We start from the raw sequence: 22,103 nt of genomic DNA, 5'->3' as shown, positions 1-22,103 counted from the left end.
CTCTCTCCATCCCTCTCTCTCTTTCTCTCTCTCTCTCTCTCTCTCTTTGGCTTTCTAGATAGTAAACAGAGCAGCAGGCTTATTGGTCGTTGCCCTGACAGCTGCTTGTCAGTGGCTCCATCTGAAATGCGGGGCGTGCGTCTGTGTGCGCGTCCGTGCGTGCGTGTGTGTGTGTGTGTCACATGCACGTCTTCATTCCTGACTCTCACTACTGGGCACCGGTGCTGGATCGCAGATCGTATCATGCCGCAGAGTGTCAGGATGCCTCTACCTGCTGTGCAACAAGTTAGTCGGCCAGGTCGCGTCTCGTGACGCCCGCAGTGCACAGGACTGTGTGTCGGTGTGGGCACATGCTTGTTGTTTGTGCGCACATGACTGCCCGAAAGTGGCACTAGGCTATTCGGAGGATTTGGCCTCTCATCTAGTGCTGGTCTGATCCATATTATTCACGTAAAGCTTCATTAATCATCCTGCCGAGCTGTACCAGTACATAGTCCTCTGATGTTTCCTATTTTCAGTTTGTTTGGAGTGTTGTTTCTTAGCTTGCTGTTAGCCTATATAATGACAGTGGGAAGTTCAGTCAGTTTCTGTCAGTTTCTGTCATTTTGAAAGGATGAACTGGAATAGCGGAACAAGCCACTTCTCATTTGCATGAAGCTTCAGGTCTCTTGTCACACAGACATACTTCATGTATGCTTATCCGCCAGTGCTAAGCTCATTTATATACACACACACACACACACACACACACACACACACACACACACACACACACACACACACACACACACACACACACACACACACACACTACCCATGGCGCTAAAAGCCCATTAGAGCGGAAGCAACCCATGCATAACTGTGGGCCAGTATTGTCTCTTGGGTTGGGTAATCTACAGACACCACGGAATGAAGCTCAACCACTGGGCAAAAGAGCGAGAGAATGACTTTAAGCATCAGTGGAGCACTGACAAGACCGTGGCTACTGGCTAGGCCTAATGGCTGGAAACGCAGCCTTTGGCACTGATGTCTCCGCTCTCCAGAGCTGCTGGTCGAGATATATTGACCGGTGTCGCACGGCTGCAGGTGGCCTGGCTGAATGCTCCTCTTTGCATTATCTGCCCAACCATCTGCAGCTCTGCTCTCCTGAGGACTGGGCAAAGAATGCTTTGCCTGTTTTGAGAGAGTTACATGACAGAAGGCCTTGTGGTTCAGTTTTGCACTGTCCTCTCTTAACCATATGTGGTCATAAAACAGGAACACGCTCAGGGACATTGTTGTTTTTTTTTTTTTTTAAGTGGTATTTGTGGACCTATTTGGGCTTTTCATTCAGACAGTGACCATTGAGAGTTAGAATTAGTGAGCAGGAGAGCCAGCAGGAGAGAGTGGGATGGGGTCGGACTGGGAAGCGACTGTGGGCCGAACCCTAACCCGGGTCCGTGTGGGCACCTTGAACGCAGCGCGGACGCCACAGCCACCTGCACTCCCCTGCTCGGCCACAGCCTCATCCCCAGCTTCACCTCTCCTTGGTCCTCTCCTCTGTCCTCGTCTGTCTCTCTCTCTTTCTCTTTCTCTCTCTCTCTCTCTCTCCTCCTCACTTGTCTTCCTCCATTCCCTCATGGAGCGGGCTTACTGTCTTCCTCCATTCTCTCTCCTCCTGCGGGCTGCTCAGAGTGTGCTTACTGTCTTCCTCACTCCGTGCTTACTGTCTTCCTCACTCCGTGCTTACTGTCTTCCTCACTCCGTGCTTACTGTCTTCCTCACTCCCTGCTTACTGTCTTCCCCTGCTGGCTGCCTGTGGATTAAGGGGTCAAATCATGCCACACAGGATATCTCTTTGAAAGCTGTGTTTCTGTTTGTGTGTTTCTGTGTGTGTGTGTGTGTGTGTGTGTGTGTGTGTGTTTCTGTGTGTGTGTGTGTGTGTGTTTCTGTGTTTCTGTGTGTTTCTGTGTGTTTCTGTGTGTGTCTGTGTGTCTGTGTGTCTGTGTGTCTGTGTGTCTGTGTGTCTGTGTGTCTGTGTGTGTGTGTGTGTGTGTGTGTGTCTGTCTGTGTGTGTGTGTGTGCGCGTGCCTGTGCCTGTGTGCCTGAGGTTCTCCAGGCCACAGGAAGACGAGAGCCATTGACACTGACAAACGCAGCTACTTACCTGAACACAAACACGCGTGCGTCCGTCTGGCCCACTCACAGAAGTGCAGCGCACGCTCTGCGTTTTCTCCGACAGACGCTCTCAGTCTCAGTGCCTTCCTGTCCTATCCGTGAGCTTTCATCTTCAGGTTTTTTAGATCTGGACTCTCTCTTCTACTGAACACAAAGAGCACCTGAAAGGTTGAAACTGAGGTACTGTAGGAAGTGATGAGACACTTCGGAGGGACTGTTTCCCTTTACGCTAACCTAATAGCTTGTGTGATCACATCACTTCCACCGGGTCACGTTAGTAGCACATGGCCTGTGCTACTCCAGGTTGCGCCTACACTATGGGGTCTCAAGCAAGCCGGTAGGCTGCTGTGTCATTACCATTACCGCCCTAATAGGAGTCAGACGCTCCTTCTCCTGTTGCCTTGACTTCTTGTAATAAACGGCCCAGTGGAAACACTTTACAGTCCAGATGCCCTTTTCTCTCATGACCAAGGACACACTGATGTGGTCACAAGTCGGGTGTGTGTGTCTGTGTGTCTGTGTGTCTGTGTGTCTGTGTGTCTGTGTGTTTGTGTGTGTGTGTCTGTGTGTGTGTGTCTGTGTGTGTGTGTCTGTGTGTCTGTGTGTCTGTGTGTGTGTGTGTGTGTGTGTGTGTGTGTGTGTGTGTGTGTGTGTGTGTGTGTGTGTGTGTGTGTGTAATAAACATGATTGTGTGATCTTGCAGCACAGAGGTTAAATCTGATGTGGCAACAGCCTTTTGGATTTGGTTTGCTTCACTCGCTCATTCGTTAAATCAGTGCTGAACAGCTTAGACACTCAGGGAGTGGCACAGCTGATCCAGACACAGGGGTTTATCTGTATGATGCTGATACCCACTATGAGTATGAAAACCTTAAGCTGGTTTTAGATCAGTATGTATTTGAAGTTTAATCAATCTCTCTCTCTCTCTCTCTCTCTCTCTCTCTCTCTCTCTCTCTCTCTCTCTCTCCCTTTCAGAGAACGCAGAGTCTGTTGACCTGAAGCACTTCTTTGACCAGAACTACTCCCACATCTACTATGTCTTTTTTGAGAACTTTGTCACCATCGAGGTCAACCTGAAACAGAAAGGTAAGTCCGAAGGGCAGGGTGGACAGCTGGTGCGCTCTTGACCCAAAGTGCAATCTGGCATGTTTTATGGGTATAAACAGATGCAGCAAGACCAGCAGAAATGTCTCGTCGGCCTGTGCTGCGCCGGGCCCTTTGCGTCCACATAGCCATTTAGTGCACAAAGATCTTGCTGAAGCTGATGCAACCCATTGAGTTTGCAATTGATGTGCATTGTGCACAATGAGGTTCATACTGAGGCAATGCTGCAGCAGCGCCCGCAGAAAGCTGCCTCCATTAACCGCAGCCGGGGCCAAAAACGTCCCCAAAACGAATGCATTTAAATGATGCTATCTGAGAGAGCTGTACAGTAGAGTGCAGAATTAGCTTTTGTCCCCCTTCCTCCTCCCCTGCGTTTAAGCCGAAGTCAGAGGCGGCCCGCTGAAGGGCCTTGTTGTGCAGTGACGGCAGATAATTGTCTGGCTACAAAGAGGAAGTTTGTTGAGGGCGCTACCATAACAACCCACAACCGAACCCCGCCCCCCCCCCGCCCGCCGCCCCAACCTCAAAACCCTCCAGCCTGCAGTGCCTCTGCGTCTGCTCCAGTGCAGTGGTCAGCGGCGGAGAGTGACCTGTGACACGGCCTGGCTGGGCCGTCTGGTCCGAGGCGAAGTCTTCCTCCTCGCCCTCAGTGTTTTCCTCAGAATGGAGACTGTGCCACTCTGCTGTCTGTCTCGGTGTCACTCGCTCCCTTTCTCTCTCTTCCTTTCTTTCTTTCTTTCTTTCTTTTCTCTCTTTCTCTGTCAACTAGCAGCTTCTCCTCCCTGGTCTTTGGGCGCTGTGGATCCAGGCGTGTCAAACCAGGGTGGCTTTGTTCCCGAAATAGCCCGCTCTTTCATCCCTGAATTATCTGCCGTGCTCCTGTCCCCCTGTGTGTGCGTGTGTGTGTGTGCGTGTGTGTGTGTGTGTGTGTGTGTGTGTGTGTAGTGGGGATTTTTGAGGCTGATATGATATTTCACTGTGTGTGAGAGATTACTTGCAAAGTTTTGCATTCCAGCGTTTGATGTGTGTTTGGAGAAAACTGATGCATGTTATTCCTCTTATGTGGTGCCATACTGCACCTTAGTAGATGGCTTAGCTCGTGTGTGTGTGTGTGTGTGTGTGTATGTGTGTGTGTGTGTGTGTGTGTATGGGACAGATGTGAGTGTGAGTCTATGTTTTAATGTAAATATTTATGTCTAAACTGGAAAAAAAATATTTTTCATCAGGTCACAAATCGCAAAGGGAAGAGCTGGACTCCATTCTTTTCATATTTGAGGTGAGGACTCCTGCTCAGTTTTGCACACACACACACACACACACACACACACAGTGTCTCTTTCAGAGGCTAGACACAAATGATTGTAGAACCTTGAGGTTAGTTTGCACAGGCCTTATCCTGTCTGTGTCCTATCTGTGTTTGTGTATTATGCCAAGGTAGTTTCCGTATCCATGTATTGATGAGCTCAGTATTACCTCACTCTCTCTCTCACACATACATACTCACACACACACACACACACACACACACACACACACACACACACACAGAGGCGTGTAGTGTGTGTAGGTTGGTCACACTCCTGTCCAAGAGGAAGAATAGCTGTAGAAAAACAGGTGTTGCTCACCTCGCCCAGCTTTCTGCTGTAATCCCACTGAGTCACGGAGAGCAGGTAGCAGTTAGCGCCGGTTTCATCACAACAGCTCCCCAAGCCAGACATGATCTCATCCACAGTGTAGAGTCCTTAATCTGCTGTAATAACACTGATAGTAGAAATATTGGGTTTTGTGATTTGTTGCTTACACCACCTGTGTCTCTCCTTTTTGCAGAAAATCCTACAACTTCTACCAGAGCGTATCCACCAACGATGGCAGTTTCACAGCATCGGTAAAAACATGAGGATCCCTTTAGAAGTATTTGAAAAGAAATTAATGTTACTGGAAGAGTTGAAAGTTGGCTTTAGCAAAGCATAGTGGCATATATCTGGTTATAGTATGTACCTAACTGTATGCTGCACATACTGTATCCACAGACTACCAGCCTTTTAAGCATAGGCTTGGGCATAGGTGCAAACACACACACACACACACACACATAAACACACACACACACACACACACACGCACACGCACACACACACTCACACGTGCACACATATAGGTTGTGCTTGGTGGTGGTCTCTCCTTTTCCCCTGTGCTGAAGGCTATGCTCAGATGGATACAAAGACCACCAAGAGAAAGCCAGAGGGTGCCAAGGCCCTGGGGCTAAGACTGACCCAGGGCTGACCGAGAACTCTGACACCGCTGATATGGAGATATGGAGGACAGTGTGGGTGGTGTGTGTGGTGTGTGTGACTAGTGAATATAGTGAGTTTTCAGGGAAGCTGTGTTGGTGTGATTTTGGGAGTTTGTTGAACAGTGAATCATTTGTGTGTGTGTGTCTGTTTCTGTCTCTGTGTGTGTGTGTGTGTGTGTGTGTGTGTTTTCACCCTCCCAGGTCTTATCCTCAAGAAGCTGTTACACACAGGAAATTCCTTAAAGGTGAGCAAAATGCAAAGGTTTTAAGGCTACTAGACCGTAGGTGTATATCGATTGTTTAGTATTTTCTCAAAAGTGCATTTTAGTTTAGTCATTAAACCTTTCACTCATTCTCCAGTGATGAGTTAGATTAGGGAACTTTCATGTTCTCAAATACTTTTTTTAGTGCCTATGTGTGAGGGCAGTGTGTGTGTGAACTTCCCTGTTTTTATGCGGTTAAGTTGGCAGATAAATGTTGAGGAAGTAAAAATAGTTTGGGTGTAATATCGGGTGGTTTTGAGGGCTGTGGTGACTTCATGTAATGTGTTGGTGTAACTGACCTCTTAACCCTGCACACACACACTCACACTCTCTCTCTCTCACACACACACACACGCACTCACTCATTCACTCTCTCTCACACTCACACACTCACATTTTCTCTCTCTCTCTCTATCTATCTATCTCTCTATCACACACACACACACACACACACACACACACACACACACACACACACACTCTCTCTCTCTCACACACACTCACTCACTCTCACACACACACACACACACACACACACACACACACACAGATCCGTCGGGAGGGCGTGCGTCTCTTCCTGCTGTGGATGCAGGCGCTGCAGACCAACGCCCTGCCGGAGCAGCTGTGGATCTTTGCCTGTCTCATCCCCGGCTTCCCCTCACCCATGTCGGAACACGGGCCCCGCACACTCGACAACCTCATCAGCCCGCCGCTCTGCCTGCTGGAGAGTATGTATTACACACACACACACACACACACACACACACACACACAGCATGCACTCAGCCATATACATATGTACATAGATATGCACACTAGCGTTCAGCAACCTCATTAATCGGCACTTTGCCTTCTGGAGAGTATGTATGCATCACACACACACACACACACACACACACACACACACACACACACACACACTCAGCTGAAAACACATACACACATGTTCAATCACTCAATGAGCTCAGTGGCCCACCACTCTGTCGACATTAGACAGAGTGTGTGTCTCTCTCTCTCACACACACACACACACACACACACACACACACACACATGAATACACACAAGCACTTAGCATCCTCGTTATCCCCTCCCCATGTGTACAGGATGGTCAATATCACAAATCAAACACATTCCAGCACTCCAGCTATCACACAGTTACAGTCGGCACAATCGTGCTGTTGTGATGTTCTTATTCTTTTGATCTGCTCTTTTGCTTCTAGTTCCAACCATTACAGACATTCTAGACACACCTGGAGCACATCTGTCACAGAGCAAGAGGTCTGTAACCTGCCTCACACTCCTTTTTTTCCCCCTTCTTTCTTTTGTCTGCCCCCTGTCGTAGCTCAAGTGGGTCCCGAGGAGATCACCCCGCTGGTCCCCCCGCAGTCGGGCGATAAGGCCCAGGATGACCTGACGGGCTACTTCCTGGAGGCTCTGCTGAAATACATGGTAAACCAGGTACTCCTCCTCCCCCTCCCCGCCCTGCACTGCACTGCCCCTGTCCTGCCCTGCCCTGCCCTGCCCTGCCCTGCCCACACCTCTAACACCGCTGCTGGTCCCACCGCTGGTTGTTGTTGCTGCTGCCCGCTGGATGGTGTCGGTGCCGCCTTCAGCTGGACTCCCGACCCCCCCCCCCCCCCCTCCCCGACCCCCCCTTCTCTGCTCTCCGACCGGGCCGATCTCGTGGTGAACCCTCCGTGGCTTCGGTGTCAGATGCATCTTAGGGGGGGGTGGTCTGATTTGGCTCCAGTTCTGTAAGAAGCGAAGCCTCAAGGCAATGTGAACATGTTTAGCTTGGTTCATATATTTATACGTGTGGCCAGTGCTGCATTCTGTCAGGTGTGTGAGAGTTTTTCTGAGGATTGGGTGCCGATTGAGCATCAAAAAGCTGGAATCAGACGACCCCATAGCGATCGGGACGATGGCTCTGGATGCATCCCTCATTGGTATTGGTGTCCGCAAACTGCTGCTGCTGCTGCTTTTGATGCAGTTGTGTGCTGACACAGTCACAAACACACACACACTAACACACACACACACGCACACACACTCACTCGCTCACTATCACACCCCAACACAGCACATGGTACAGTTCCCCCGGGCTGCTTCAGACAAATGCACCATGCACTGCCTTGTCTGTTGTTGTTATTCAACCTCCTCAACAAGCCAGCGAGGGATGAGAGGACAAGCAAAGAGGGCTAGAGATGAAAGAGAGAGAAAGAGAGGACAGAGAGAGAGAGGAAAGAAGGAACAAAACAAGCACTGTGTCCAGTCTCATCTGTTAAATAAAGACCATTGTCTCTCCTCTCGCCTCTCCTCTCCTCTCTCCTCCTCCTCCCTATCCCCTCTCCTCTTGCATCGTCTGGTCTGGTCTGGGCCCTCTGGTGTTTTGTTTGCAGGCTAAGAGCCTGGAGTGGCGCTACAAGGAGAACCATGAGAAGGGCTTCGCGTTCCTCTTCGCCAACTTCAAGAAGTACTACCTGCCCCACATCTTCCCCAACTTCTCCAAGGAGACCAGCCTGTACAACCCCATCCTGGGTAAGACCACCGCTCCCCCTCAGAGCTCTAGTGTGGGGCGCAGGCACCCCCGAGGGAGCTCCTGATTGGACAAAAACCTTGTGAGAAAGTGTTGCAAGTCAAAAATAGCGCAGGCTGCCTTAAGCCTATTCAGCGTATATTTCTTATATCAAGCATACCTCCTCATCTCCCAGAAAGTCACCATGGAGAATGATTTATGCAGCCCAATGCAAGCAGTCCCCTTGATGTGTATCAGTCTCTGATGATGTTATTAATGGATGCACAATATTGGATTGTTGGCTTTTATTTCTGTGCATTGTGCCTGTGAATGATTGTGTGTGTGTGTGTGTGTGTGTGTGTGTGTGTGTGTGTATGTGTGTGTGTGTATGTGTGTCTGTCTGCCATCGTGTGTGTGTGTGTGTGTGTGTGTGTGTGTGTGTGTGTGTGTGTGTATATGTGCGCCCTTGTCCCTTGGACAGAGGTCCCCTCCCTGAGACCAAAGCCTTACTACACGGTGCTGAAGCGGGACCCGGACACCAACGAGGCGCTGTACTGCACCAAGGAGAGCTTCCTGAACGCCCGCGTCATCTTCATCCGCTGGCTGGTGTCCTTCTGGCTGGAGCCGCGCGCCAACGCTGCCACCCTCATCCCCGGCGTGGAGGGCGAGAACGTGCCAAAGAACATCCAGGTAACCACGCACGCCGATGCACCGCACTGGAAGCAGAGCAGAGCAGAGCAGAGCAGAGCAGAGCAGAGCAGAGCAGAGCAGAGCAGAGCAGAGGTGAACAGTAGAGTAGTGTGAGTGGGATTTAGCAAACGCTTTTATCTAAAGCTACAGAGTCTCTCAGTATTCAGATTCAGACCTGGGCTGATCTAAAGGGAAATGGTATGAGTGGGATTCAGCAAATGCTTTTGTTTAAACTAAGTGATAGTCTCGCAGCATGCAACATCAGACCTGGGATTCTGGGATTATCGTTTCTTAGGCAGTGATGCAACAGCTACTCCACCACACCCACTGCTGTCCACGGCCTTAAGTCTTAAGATTGTGTGTGTGTGTGTGTGTGTGTGTGTGTGTGTGTGTGTGTGTGTGTGTGTGTGTGTGTGTGTGTGTGTGTGTGTGTGTGTGTGTGTGTGTGTGTGTGTGTGTGTGTGTGTGTGCGCGGTAAGTGTGTAGAGACGAGGGGGTGGCAGTTTCATATGAAGTGGGTGCGTGAAGGTACAAACTGGCTGCGATGCTGGTACAAAGAATGGCCCTGAATTTTAAAAGAGGCCCAAAGCTCAATTACAAACTCCCACAGACATGCACTCACCAATCCTCACTAGTGTCCTTAGGCACAGTGTGGGCTTCACTGAGTCAATATTTCTCTATTACTTTATGTCTTGCTCATTTACACTCTGTCTCTCACCCTGATACACACACACACACATACAGTACACACACACACACACACAGACTGTCCTCTCTCTATCTCTCTGTCTGCCTGCCTGTCTCTCTCTTTCTCTCACACAAATTCAAAAAATACACATGGATCTACACATATGCAGGTCTCCATCACCCCTGAAAATGCTCAGATCTAATGTGTGAAATGAAAACCAAGTAATAAATGAATAAATTAAAGAAGAAAACTGCATTAGCTGCATTAGATAGTTTTTCAGACGTGTCGATATATTTAGCAAAAGTGAAATGGAAACATTTATGTGAGTTTCTGTGCCCCCCCCCCCCCCCCAACAGAGAGCAGCAGCGGGTCTGGCTGCACGGAGCGAAGACAGTGGAGGCCCCCGGGGGCCCGACTCGCTGGACGGCGGTATGGGCGTCGGAGGGCTGGGCGGCGGAGCGGAACCCGAGCAGTCGCACTCCAACACGAGCACGCTGACCGAGCGCGAGCCCAGCTCGTCCAGCCTGTGCAGCGTGGACGAGGAGCACCTGACCGACATCGAGGTGGTGCGCCGCGTCCTCTGCTCCTCGCGCACCAACGTCAACTTCATCACCGAGATCTTCCGACAGGTGAGCGCCACGGCCGAATTAGATAGCCATCTGTGGAGGACCTGTTTCTTTATAGAGAAAGGCTGCCAACAATGACCAAGCGTATTCACAGAATTCACACAAGTTTAATGACACAAACTGCATCATGCCTGAATTGTAATAAGCTTTGGATAAGAAAATGTGTCCATGAGTGTGCAAATGATCATGTAGGCTACATTTCTGAGATGACTTTGAGGTCCTATTGATAAGGTGGAACTCACTGGGTACTCCTGAAGAACTTATGGACGTTCCAAGTTATAGAAGCTAAAATGAGGGAGCCCTTTTATAGCAAATGAGGACCGATGACCAGTAGCCTATTAATTAGCTCCTCTGACATGTGAACAGTTGAGGCTTATTAACACGCATCGTCTGTCTCGGATAAATGTGAAATGAAAAGAAACCATTGCCACAGACGTAGCATAGGAGTGACAGATTAGCATGTAGCTGTAGTATTTGGTGTGTAGGGAGGAGTTGTCAGCTCGTTGAGGCCATGCTATCAGGCAGATTTACAGAGCCACACAACAGAGGTGGAGCGCTCAGTGTTTTGGCGGAACTTTGTAGCACAGAGGACAAGTACAGTAGCCGGCAGATTTCACTAGGAAAAAGGGAGGAAGTTTACCATTTCACTGAGGAAGTTGAACACAATAGATGTTGCCGTTTCGCTGCAGCGCCTCAGTCTCAGACACAAACCGCACCAAGTTCTGACATTTACCCCCATAGACTGTTTAGGGAACTCTCCCACTCAATAGGAAGTATTTGTAGTGTAACACAGTAATTACTCAATAGTCTCTGTAAAGTGTGCTAACACTAAATGCACCAAATCGGTGAACTTGTTCCACTGATGTCCTGATGGTCACACATAATCAAAACATGTTCTACCAGTATGCACTGAAACACTTAGGTCATCTGTCTTTGTTATGCCAATATTATACTAGTTAATAAGTTAGCCCATACTACAGATCTCATAATGATGTGCTATACATCCATCCATACATCCATCTATCTGACACATATGTTTCTGTAAAGGTGCGTCTCATCTCCTGTGCCGTTTCCAATGCTTTCTGGTGATGGAGCCGTGTTGCTGATCGTTGTGTTGTTTTGTGGCATGGCGCGCTGTGCTGTGCTCTGCTCTGCAGGCGTTCCTGCTGCCCATGTGCGAGGCGGCGGCCATGCGCAAGGTGGTGCGCGTCTACCAGGAGTGGATCTCGCTGGAGGACAAGCCCGTGTTCATGAGGGAGCCCGAGGAGGACCACCGGGCACACGCCGACTCGGCCAGCGACGCCACAGACAAGGACGAGGAGGTGGGCACTAGCACTGGCACTGGCACTGGCACTAGAGTCGGGGAAAGGGAATGCAGTTTTGGACCTGCCAAAATCCATCCGCTCAGACACTTGCTCACTGAATGTCAAATTTATAGTGTTTCTCGTTAAACTGGATTCCACATTTTGTTGGAAGTGGTAGCAGATGAACGGATGATAAATCTTTCTTCACTCTTTTCTCCTTTTCTTTCTTTCCTTCTCTCTCTCTCTCTCTCTCTCTCTGTTATAGGAGAGGTCAATGAAGGTGTCCAGTCACAGCAGGACCTCAAGCTGGTGCAGGAGTTCTCAGAGCAATATGCTGGAGTACAGCGTCCATGCTGGTGTGCAGTCTACACTGCAGGTACACACACACACACACACACACACACAGCCAGTATCTCTCCTTAACACTCACTGTATGTACACACATATTAATATACTTACATGGAAGGTAATGCTATGGAGTAAATGTTTTAATATCCATATATTTTGTAGTCACACTATCACACAAAATACGATCCATCACATTTCGTGTTTAAATACCACTTAATAACACGTTTAAATAACACTTTTGTAAGCAAAAAAAATCCAAATGGTCTCACTCTGTCTCTCCCTCCCTCCCTCCCTTTCTCCTCTCCCTCAGGTCTTCATCACTAACTCGTCGAACGTGTTCCTGCTGGAGCCGGCTAACGAGCTGAAGGCGTTGCTGGAGGAGCACGTGGACATGTGCAAGCGCGTGCTCAACATCTACCGCAGCCTCGTCATGCACGAGACCATGGACCAGAAGACCTGGTAATGCAGCGCTCCGCCAGAACAATACAATGGTATAGAATAGAATACAAAGACAGTTAGTGGCACCAGCCGTGGCGCGACTGGCTGGGGCACCTGCACCGCACGCCGGCGACCCGGGTTCGATTCCCGACCCGTGGTCCTTTCCGGATCCCACCCCCACTCACTTCTTGTCTCTCTATACTATCCTATATGATTGTAGGCATAAAAGCCCCCCCCCCCCCCCCCCCAAAAAAAAAATATATACCAGAATACAAAGACGGTGTATGTGTACATACCACGCTACTGACTAAAAAGGGGTCACCTAGCTTCCCAATTCCTTAATGACAAGAAGTGCAAAAAAAACAAGGTCACAGAATCCATCTCTGCTGGCTGGTGATTAAACTTTTAAAAGCTTTGTTGTTTGCCACAGTGTTTTGCAGTTAAGTGCTCTAATGCATCTTGAAATATGATTAACATTTTCAGGAGCCAAATACCTGTCCTGTTTTTAAGTTCACTTTGCTGAATGACTCTCTCCTCATGAATAATACGCAGTGAATGCTTTTCTTATTATGTGAAAAATGATATGAACTTTCATGCCTTTCTCTGCTATCTTTTTCTCTCTCTCTCTCTCTCTCTCTTTGCTGTTTGGCACACAGGGAGCAGGTCTTATTGGTGTTGCTACGGGTAACAGAGAGTGTGATGAAGAGAGCCCCCTCTGTCACGCCGTCCGGCAAGAAGAACCCCACCCTCTCTGGCCGGCTAGCAGGGGCCATCTTCCAGGTGCCGTCTCACAATCTTCCCTTTACTTCCTGCCAACTGTACATTCTCACTCCCAGATCAAGCTTATAACACAATCATGACCAGTTCAAAAATGCTGCGGTTGTGAGTTGAAATCCTGCCGGGAGTGTACTTATTGCAAAATCACATGTAGTGGCACTGGCCACACCACTAGGGGAATTGCTAAAACATAGACCAGCAGAAACAGCTGAGAGAGAAAAGGTGTGCGCATGTCGGAGTCAGAAAGATTTCCATCCCATTGAATTGTGTGTGTGTGTGTGAATTGCCTAAAACGTCAAGATACGCATGTATACACGCTGGGCTTGTCAACTCGATAGCCCATATATGTCTGCTAATGAAGCTCTGGCCACTTAGGCGTCTACCCATTCTGTTATCAGCTCAGGATCAGGCAAACAATCACCGTTAGCTAAGACTAGTTTATTAACGAACGGTTTGCGGCACAATGCCTGTGCATAGTGCATACCTTGACAAATCAACATGCCCGTCTATTAGCGCCACCATTTTTCTGACCCCATGCTGTGTGCGCAGCGCACCCAACCAAGGCTCTGGATGAGTACAAACATTGACAGGGTCTATATCTAAGGGCACCACAGGCTGTGGACTCTTTTAAAATAGGCCTGAAGACACATCTTAGAAAAGCTTTTAACTAAAATACTTTTTTCTGCTTTTATATGCTGGTTTTAGTTTAATTTGATATGCTAGTTTTTAGCTTGTCTTTATATGCTGGTTTTAGCTCAATTTTATCTGCTAGTTTTAAATTCTTCTATGATATTTGTGTCCTTTTTTTTGGTGTGTGTGTGCATTGTAGCACTTTGAAGTCATTGATTTGGTGTAAAATGCAATGCAATTAAAATGTAGTATTATTATTATTATTATTATCTATAGTAACTTTACTGGGTTATTTATACTTGTATGAGGGTTTGCATTGCTATCACCCATTCAAATGTCTTTTGTGTTGCCTTGCGTGTGGCGTGTCCAGACTCTGATTGTGGCGTGGATCAAAGGGAACCTGAACGTGTACATCTCGCGCGAGCTGTGGGATGACCTGCTGGCCGTCCTCTCCTCGCTCACCTGCTGGGAGGAGCTGGTCACCGAGTGGTCACTCACCATGGAGACCCTCACCAAGGTGCTGGCACGCCACCTCTACAGCCTGGACCTCAACGAGTTGCCCCTGGACAAGCTCAGCGAGCAGAAGCAGAAGAAGCACAAGGGCAAAGGTCAGGAAGGGTGCAGGGCATGGTGGGAAATGTAGGATTGTTGTGAATGAGAAATCTCAAATGGCCTGATCCTGTCCATTCAGAGTTGTTTTGAAATACTCTGCACTGTATTGCACTGTTTAACCTGTGTCGGAGGTATAGCTTGTTCTTCTGTTGTTTCAGGCTTGAATGTCAATGATTAGTATTTTCTTCTCACAGACAGCTCTAATTACCAAATTAGCATTAATTTTTAATCGAAATTAGGTTTCTGTGGAGCAAACTGAACAAATTAATCTGCTAAGCTGGACACTTTTTTGTGTGTTATCATATGATTTGCCCTTTTCACAAACCCACCTCTGAGACATGACCTTTCTTCTGTATGATTCCCACCCTCTAGGTGGCGCTAACGAGGGCCACAAGATGGCGGTGGACCGCTCCTTCTCTAAGGGCTGGAGTCGCGACCCGCCGGGTCAGGCCGCCATGCGCCAGCGCAGCGCCACCACAGCCGGGTCGCCTGGCATCGAGAAGGCCCGCAGCATCGTGCGGCAGAAGACCGTGGGTGAGTGGACGGACACCTGCGCTGGACACACACAGCATAGAGAGAAGTTAACACTGCTACGTTCTCTAGGTTCTAGGTCTAAGTTCTAGTTTTTCTCTGACCGGTTCTATGTAGTATACATCTGTATGCTATAATGTGTAGTGGTTCTTCTTGGTTCTTCTCCGCTGCTCTGCATCTTCACCCACCTGCACAGCAGAACATTTGGAGTCTTGAGTCTAAATTTTAGACCATATTAATACCACTAACTTTAATCACGTGGAGTAGGGATGGGGAGAGAACTTCAAGAACAGCACTGATAACTGCTACTATAATGTAATGTAGTGAATAGTTTGGGCACAATTTTATAACTGAATTAATTTTAGTGATGAGTTTGCTTTAAGTTAATAATACTTTTGGATTTTTAATGAGAATCATATTCATGATGTTAGCTGAGAGCTTCAAGGTGTTTTAATAAGTAAGCGTCTTGATAAAACAGAAAAGTAATGTATTTTTTATTGCAAGAGTATGCCATCTATTCTCCTGTGGAACAAGGCTTCTTATGATGCTCTTTCCGAAGCACAGTGGTCACTGTGGAATGTTTCACTGTGGGAAACCAATAGTGTAACATGTCTCAACATTTTGACTTAATGCCTCTCTACTGTTGTAGATCACCACTTGGATAGCGCCACAAGCATAACGCACTTTTCAGCTGTCATTGCAGAATAGCCTGATAGCTATGTTTCCATGCAAATGTTCCTATTAGATTGGAATGTTTTAAATATAGCTTTTTGCCACCAAATGCTGCACACACTGTTGTTGCTGTTACACTAAATGGCGACAAATGCAGTTCATGTATATACGGTTGTTTTACCGTTTTTTTTTACTAACAAGTACATGAATTTAGATCCTCATAATGAATAAGGATACAATTCTTTCTGTTTCCATTAAGTGACAACCAGACCATCCTTAATCAGACCAACAACTTGGCACAGTTGGATTGATGACATGATAGGGCGAAAGAGAGGGATAGAGAGAGAACAATAAGCACTTTGCCAGTTGTAATGAGCTTCCAATAGACTTTTGAACATAACTGGGTATCACATGTGTTCATAGATTTATTTAATGATGGGGATGATCACGTTTGAGTTGTTCAGCACTTGAATTGTTCTCCTGGAATGGAACCATGCTGCTTTTGTTTAACAGAGCAACTGATGCACTTCAATAAGCCTTTCAGGCCTTGTGTCTGAGGGTATGCAGTGTGTGCAGACAATTATGGATGACCTCTCTGTCGGGGGTTCACAGAGAGGCCTTTAAAGCAACACTGTTTTTAAAAGATACACATTCCCTTGCAGGAGACTAGTTCAGCCCAGATCAAGTTGGCAGTGCATTTCTAGCAAAAATGTGTTCTAAGACTTATATTATTTGCTAAATCCAGTATAATCAAGAAAAGCAGGAAGATATTTTTTCTGCTAGACATGTATTGGATTGATGAAAAAAACAAAATCATTGTTAATTTGATTTTGGCTGAGCTGTTGCTTTAAGGCCATGGGACTGCAGTGGAATCTTGTGCACACTGTCCCCCTCTCGTAATAAGCTCCCTAACGCCCCTGTTCTGTGCACACCATGGAAACCACACCGCTGGTAGCGGATTGGACGATCCCAGCACCGAGCCTCCACTCCTCTCCTGCTACCTCGAGTCTTCCTTTTCTAACGGTCACTGCTGTCTGCTGAAACCCAGAGCTCACTCTCCTCTCCTCCTTTTCCCTTTTCCCTTCTCTGACTCACTCACTTCACCACACCTCTCCCTCCCTCCCTCCCTCCCTTCCTCTCTCTCTCTCTCTCTCTCTCTCTCTCTCGCTCCCTGCCCTTGTTTGTCCCAACCTGCTCTGTCTTCATTCCCTGTTTACCCTGCCACCTTTGCTGTTCTTTCTATCCCATCCTCCTCTCTCCTTTTCCTAATGCTCTCTCTTCCTTGCCTCTCCTTCTTTCACTTCACTTTCTCTCTCCTTCTATTCTTTCTTGCCTTATCTCCTGCTTTACCCATCCCTTCTCTCTACCTTGTTCTTGCATTCTTTCTCTCTCTCTCTCTCTTTCTGCCTGTCCGTTCTGTCTCTCCCTCTTGTTCTCTCTTTACCTCCATCTCTCCCCTTCCTTCCATCCTTCTCTCTCTCCATCCTTCTTTCCCTCTCTCTCTCTCTCTCTCTCTCTCTCTCTCCTCTGTGACGTCCGGCTGTAGCCCTGCGGAGCTGCTCCACGGGTGACAGCTTGTCGTTTATCCGCAGCGCTAAAAGTGCTCCCGTCCTGATCCATCCTGTCCACCCTCTCCTGCCTGACTCTGTCCTCACCCCCCTAGCAGATGAGCTGTCAGGTAGAGCCGCCTCCTCTCCTCTGCTGCCTGCCTGCCTGCCTCTGCACCTCCGCACCTCTGCACCACCCCCAACCCCAACCAACCATAACCCAGCCTAGTCTAACCCAGCCCAAACACCCCCCGGCCTGCTGCCGTGAGTGTGTGTGAGTGTGTGAGTGTGTGAGTGTGTGAGTGTGTGAGTGTGTGAGTGTGTGAGTGTGTGAGTGTGTGAGTGTGTGAGTGTGTGAGTGTGTGAGCAGGTTTGTGTGTGTGTGTGTGAATGCTTGCTTGCATTCTTCCCCTAATGTAAACCCTGTGTGTGTGTGTCTGTCTGTCTTGCACTTCCTGTGTTGTCTATGTGTCTGCACTGCATCACCTATATCTGCTTGACGCACACTAGCACTAAGTAGCAATCTTAGGTTTTTGATGAGAACTTGTCACTTCACCTCTATGGTGTGTGTTCATGATATGCATGTCTCAATACCTGCCATTCCATTCAGTTCCCCTTTGCCCTTTCCTTTCCTCTTCAAAATGTCTCCCCTACCAGTCCTCGGGTCGTGCATTTTTTTGCCCTGGGTTGCACGTGTTTGTGTGTGTTGCTCTGCGATGTGTGTGATGTTACTGTGTTCCACCTCTGCCGTCCTCCTCTGCCTCCTACACCAAGATAACCTCACCAAAGTTTTCTCAACACAGAGAGTTTATGTCCTACTCTGTTAAGCCTCTTTGACACTTCACTCATGATCCATGATTGCGATCACGCACGTGTGCAGCACACTGTGTTGTGTCAGAGATGACCGATACCACTCAAGTCACGTTTGCACATTGTTATGAAACGGCTGCCCCCCCCAGGGAAGTTGTTTTTTTTTTGTTTGTTTGTTTCTCCCTTTTTTAATTTAAACTGTTTGCCATCACCGTATGGATACATTTCTTCCTTTCAACTTGAACTAGTTGAGAGTCGGAATGTTATCAGATCGCCAAGACTCGTTGCCATGATTGATTATTCTCCTCAGGAATGTTCATTTGTTTGCGTGGTGCCAGTATTCCTGTAGCTGGATGGTATGTGTGTGTAGCATGTGTTTGTTGCATCTGCATGTGAGTACATTGGGTACAGCGGTATTCTAGCTCTTTTTAAATCACGCGTAGCTGAATGCCTGTGGCTGAGCTGCCTTACCTGCGGCCCAGGCTGCGTCTGGTAGACATTGGCACGGTCACAGAGAGTGGGATATCGCTGCACCTCATACTGAATCCAGCCCATATATCTCAGCCCTTTTGGATTATACAACTGCTTTGTGTATTTGTATAGACATGGCTTATCCCTAACAGTTGATAATGTTTGTTTTTCTCGCTCTCTTTCTCTCACTCTCCTGTCTCTCTGTGTCTGTGTATGGGCGGATGGGGATTTTCCTATCATTGTTTGTGCTGGTTTCTGTGTGTGTATGAGCGTGTCTGTTTGTCTGTCTGTCTGTCTGTCTGTCTCTTTCTTTTTGTTTGCGTGTGTTTGTATGTTTTTATCTGCATATCTCTGTGTGGATGTTTCTGTCTGCCTGTCTCCCTGTCTGTGTCTGTGTCTTTGTGTATTTGTGTGTTTGTGTGTGTGTGTGTGTGTTTATCTGTCTATCTCTGTATGGATGTGTCCGCCTCCCTCCCCGTCTGTGTCTGTCTCTGTTCTCTCAGATATGGAGGACCCCCCGTTGGCCCCGCGAGGGCCCCGCCTGCGGCACAGCTCCCAGAGCGAGGACGCGGCGCCGGTGTCCATCTGCTCCGAGGTGTTCGGCGCGTCGGTGGAGGCCGACCTGACCCCTCCGGGCGGCGGCGGCGGCGGTGTCGGTAGCGGCGCCGTCGTCGTCGTCGGAGCCCTGCCGCCCCTCCCTCGCAGCTCCAGCGCCTCCGACATCATGGAGCCCTTCATCGCAGAGCGCGCCAAAGGTGCCTGCCCCCACCCCGACCCCGACCCCTCCAACTGCCCCCCTCCACCGCACACCCCCTCCGCCACCAACACCACTGCCACTACTACCACCACCACCACCTCTAGGGGTGCCGTTGTCCCAGAAACGGCCCCCGCCGCCCCCCAACCGCACAGCTTGGGGGGCGAGCCGACCCCCCTGCAGTCCCTTTCCTCTTCCCCTCACCACCAGCAGCAGCAGCACCACCTCCCCCCACTCTCCTGCACCCCTCCGTCCTCGCGGGTTGCCGCCGGCGACGGTAACCGCGGCGGCGGCGGCAGAGGCAGAGTGCCCTGGCTGGATGCCGGCGAGTGCCACAGCATCTACGAGCAGCTATGCCACCCGGCCCCTTCCTCCGCACCCCCCTCCCTCTTCACCTGCGACCCCCTCGCCGCCCCTCAGCAGCATCAGACCCAGTGCACTGTGGGAGATGTAGGCAAAGGCGGCGAGGACGACCTCATGAGCTCGCTCAGGGAGTATTTCGGCCAGGGGGAGGACGGTTGGGCAGGGGCGGGCTTCCTGACCAGCGACCGCACAGAGGAGGCAGGGCCAGAGAGGGGGATAGAGACAGGAGGAGGAGGAGGAGGAGGAGGAAGGGTGGAGAGAGGGATAGTGGCAGGGGCAGAGAGAGATAGGGAGAGATTGAGGCTGGAGGAGAGGAGAGATAGGGGGAGCGCGAGCTCGGCCGGGGAGGACGAGGGCGTAAGCGCCCCCGAGCGCAGCTTCTACGAGTGCCTGGAGCACTGCGACTGGAGGTCGCCCAGGAGCTGCTGCAACCCTGCGGCCCAGGAGAGTAGCCAGAGTGTAGCCGTAGAGGAGGAGGTGGAGATGCAGATGCAGAAGCAGAAGCCTCAGGAGCAGGAGGAGGAGCAGGAGGAGGTGGAGGAGGAGAGGAGGTGCGAGGAGGGCACCAGGAGGGAGGCCTGCCTGCAGAGACAGAACGCCACCGAGGCGGCGGAGGGGGAGCCCATCACGCAGCAGCCGCCCGCGCACACGCTCGCGCACACACACGCGCCTCACACGCACACACACCACCTGCTCCACTCCTCGCTCCGGCTGGGCCGAGTAGGGCCCAAGAAGCGGGCCCGCGCAGGCGTGGGAGCGGGGGGAGAGGGCGATGGTGGAGGAGGAGTAGGTGGGAGCGGGAGCGGGGTGCACGTCAGCTTCCGACCGTCCACCGAATCGGTGCAGTTCCACAACCCCCTCGACCCCAAGGAGGCCTACTGGAAGACGCGTCTGAGACGCCTCAGCCATTTCAGCCACAGCAGCCACGGCGGTAGCAGCAACAGCAACAGCAGCAGCAGTAACTCCACCGGGACCACAGGGGGCGCCGCTCAGGTCTCGGGCGAGGGCCCGGCGTCTGCCGGCAGCGGCGGCGGCCCCCGACGCGGTAGGTTGGGCCGCTCGGCCCTCCGACCCCGCGGCTTGCGCTCGCGCTCCCAGGAGGCCGGCTCGGCCTGCAGCCCCTCGCGCCACCACCTGCCGCACCACCACAGCCACCAGGGGGCGCTGCTGGGCGGCGTGTACAAGTCGGTGGTGCACGCCCTCTCCCATAAGCCCAAGGGCCACGCGTCCCCCCAGCGCCACCAGCAGGCCGTGGCCAAAGCGCAGCCCACCGACGCGCCGCTGCGGGACCTGTACACTCACGTTATGGGCTATTTTGGAAGGAAGCCCCCAGGTGAGGCAACCCCCCCCCCCGGAGAGCCGAGGAGAGTCCCTCCGCATCCGCCGCACCACAAAGCAACCGCGGAGCCAACATGGCGCCCGTTTTTCCTCCTCTCATGGTTTTCCTGCCTTGTGTTTTTTTTTTTTTTTTTTTTAATTCTAATTCTTTTTTTAATAACAGGGTTTGAGTTTTTTTTTTCTCTCATGGCTGAATGCGAATTGACTTGAAGCTTTTTTTTGTGTTTGTTTTACTCATTTTTTTGTATTTCTTTTGGAAAACAACAAAAAACAACAGCAACACGGAGTTGCGACGGGCCTTCTGTCCTGGGACGGCTGCCATCTTCCTCCCCTCCTGCTCCTCTTCCTCCTCCGGCTTCTGGGATTTTAATCTCTGCTCCCTCCCCCCCTCCTTCCCTGGATGCTGCATGCGGCCTCATGCCTGCCCTCCCCCCAGCCTATCCTCTGTCTCTCTCTGATACACACACACACACACACACACACACAACACACACACTCTCACTCACATATCTACACACCTGCATAGGTTCTTAAGACCTGCGCATATTCTGGTACATCTGCAACAGTAGGCAGACCAGCCTACCTGCTGACATGCTCAAGAGTTTATTTCCTCTGACCCCAAAATGTCTTCTCACCTGTGTTAGAATCGCCCACAGGATAATACATCCATATTGCATTCAAGTCTGTGGTGTTTTTATGTTCTGTTGAAGTGTTAGACATGTACAATGAACTACCAGTAGGGGGCAGCAGAGGTTTTGTTATGGCTCTGTCCATTTACAAAATTGTAAAGTCTCTCCTCTCTCAGTGAAATCATGAAGGGTTCAGGGGTCTGTCTCTTAGTTCTGATTGTGCTAAAAAACATGTTCTTTTAGCGTAACATGCACTTAAACTACCATCTGACAGCCATGAAAACAGTGGTTTAGAGGTACCCTGAAAATGCTTGCAGTCATAACCCTTAAAATGAGAATTTTCGCTTCACTGATCATAACTGATAACCTCCAGCAACAGTCTGCGTATCTGCATATCTTTAGGTCACGGCCGCCACTGTGGCCCTGGGCAGTGGTCAGACTAACGGGGCTGGTGGTAGCAGAGACAGTGGCTAGGCTCCAGTGGGCGGTGGGTTGGGAAGGATGCCTGGGCCTGCTGCTCATGCCTCTAACTGTGTGGTC

The 22,103-nt window shown here is 50.0% G+C and overlaps 1 protein-coding gene across 1 annotated transcript in view; it reads left to right on the top strand.

The window, feature by feature from the left end:
* The window catches only part of ralgapa1 (Ral GTPase activating protein catalytic subunit alpha 1), a 97,218-nt gene that overhangs the window by 5,519 nt on the left and 69,596 nt on the right, over positions 1–22,103 (top strand). The window contains 17 exon segments of the mRNA XM_062523816.1: positions 3,133–3,243; positions 4,488–4,537; positions 5,089–5,146; positions 5,756–5,799; positions 6,368–6,545; positions 7,163–7,278; positions 8,220–8,358; positions 8,817–9,025; positions 10,070–10,342; positions 11,497–11,661; positions 11,909–12,019; positions 12,302–12,450; positions 13,086–13,209; positions 14,207–14,444; positions 14,821–14,982; positions 17,198–17,329; positions 18,983–19,234. Of these exon segments, the coding sequence (XP_062379800.1) occupies positions 3,133–3,243; positions 4,488–4,537; positions 5,089–5,146; positions 5,756–5,799; positions 6,368–6,545; positions 7,163–7,278; positions 8,220–8,358; positions 8,817–9,025; positions 10,070–10,342; positions 11,497–11,661; positions 11,909–12,019; positions 12,302–12,450; positions 13,086–13,209; positions 14,207–14,444; positions 14,821–14,982; positions 17,198–17,329; positions 18,983–19,234 (2,511 nt within the window).

The sequence above is a fragment of the Sardina pilchardus genome, chromosome 20 (assembly GCF_963854185.1).
Source record: "Sardina pilchardus chromosome 20, fSarPil1.1, whole genome shotgun sequence".
Lineage (NCBI taxonomy): Eukaryota > Metazoa > Chordata > Actinopteri > Clupeiformes > Clupeidae > Sardina > Sardina pilchardus.
The sequence above is the reverse complement of the archived record's forward strand: the minus strand, read 5'-3'. Positions and strand labels throughout refer to the sequence as shown.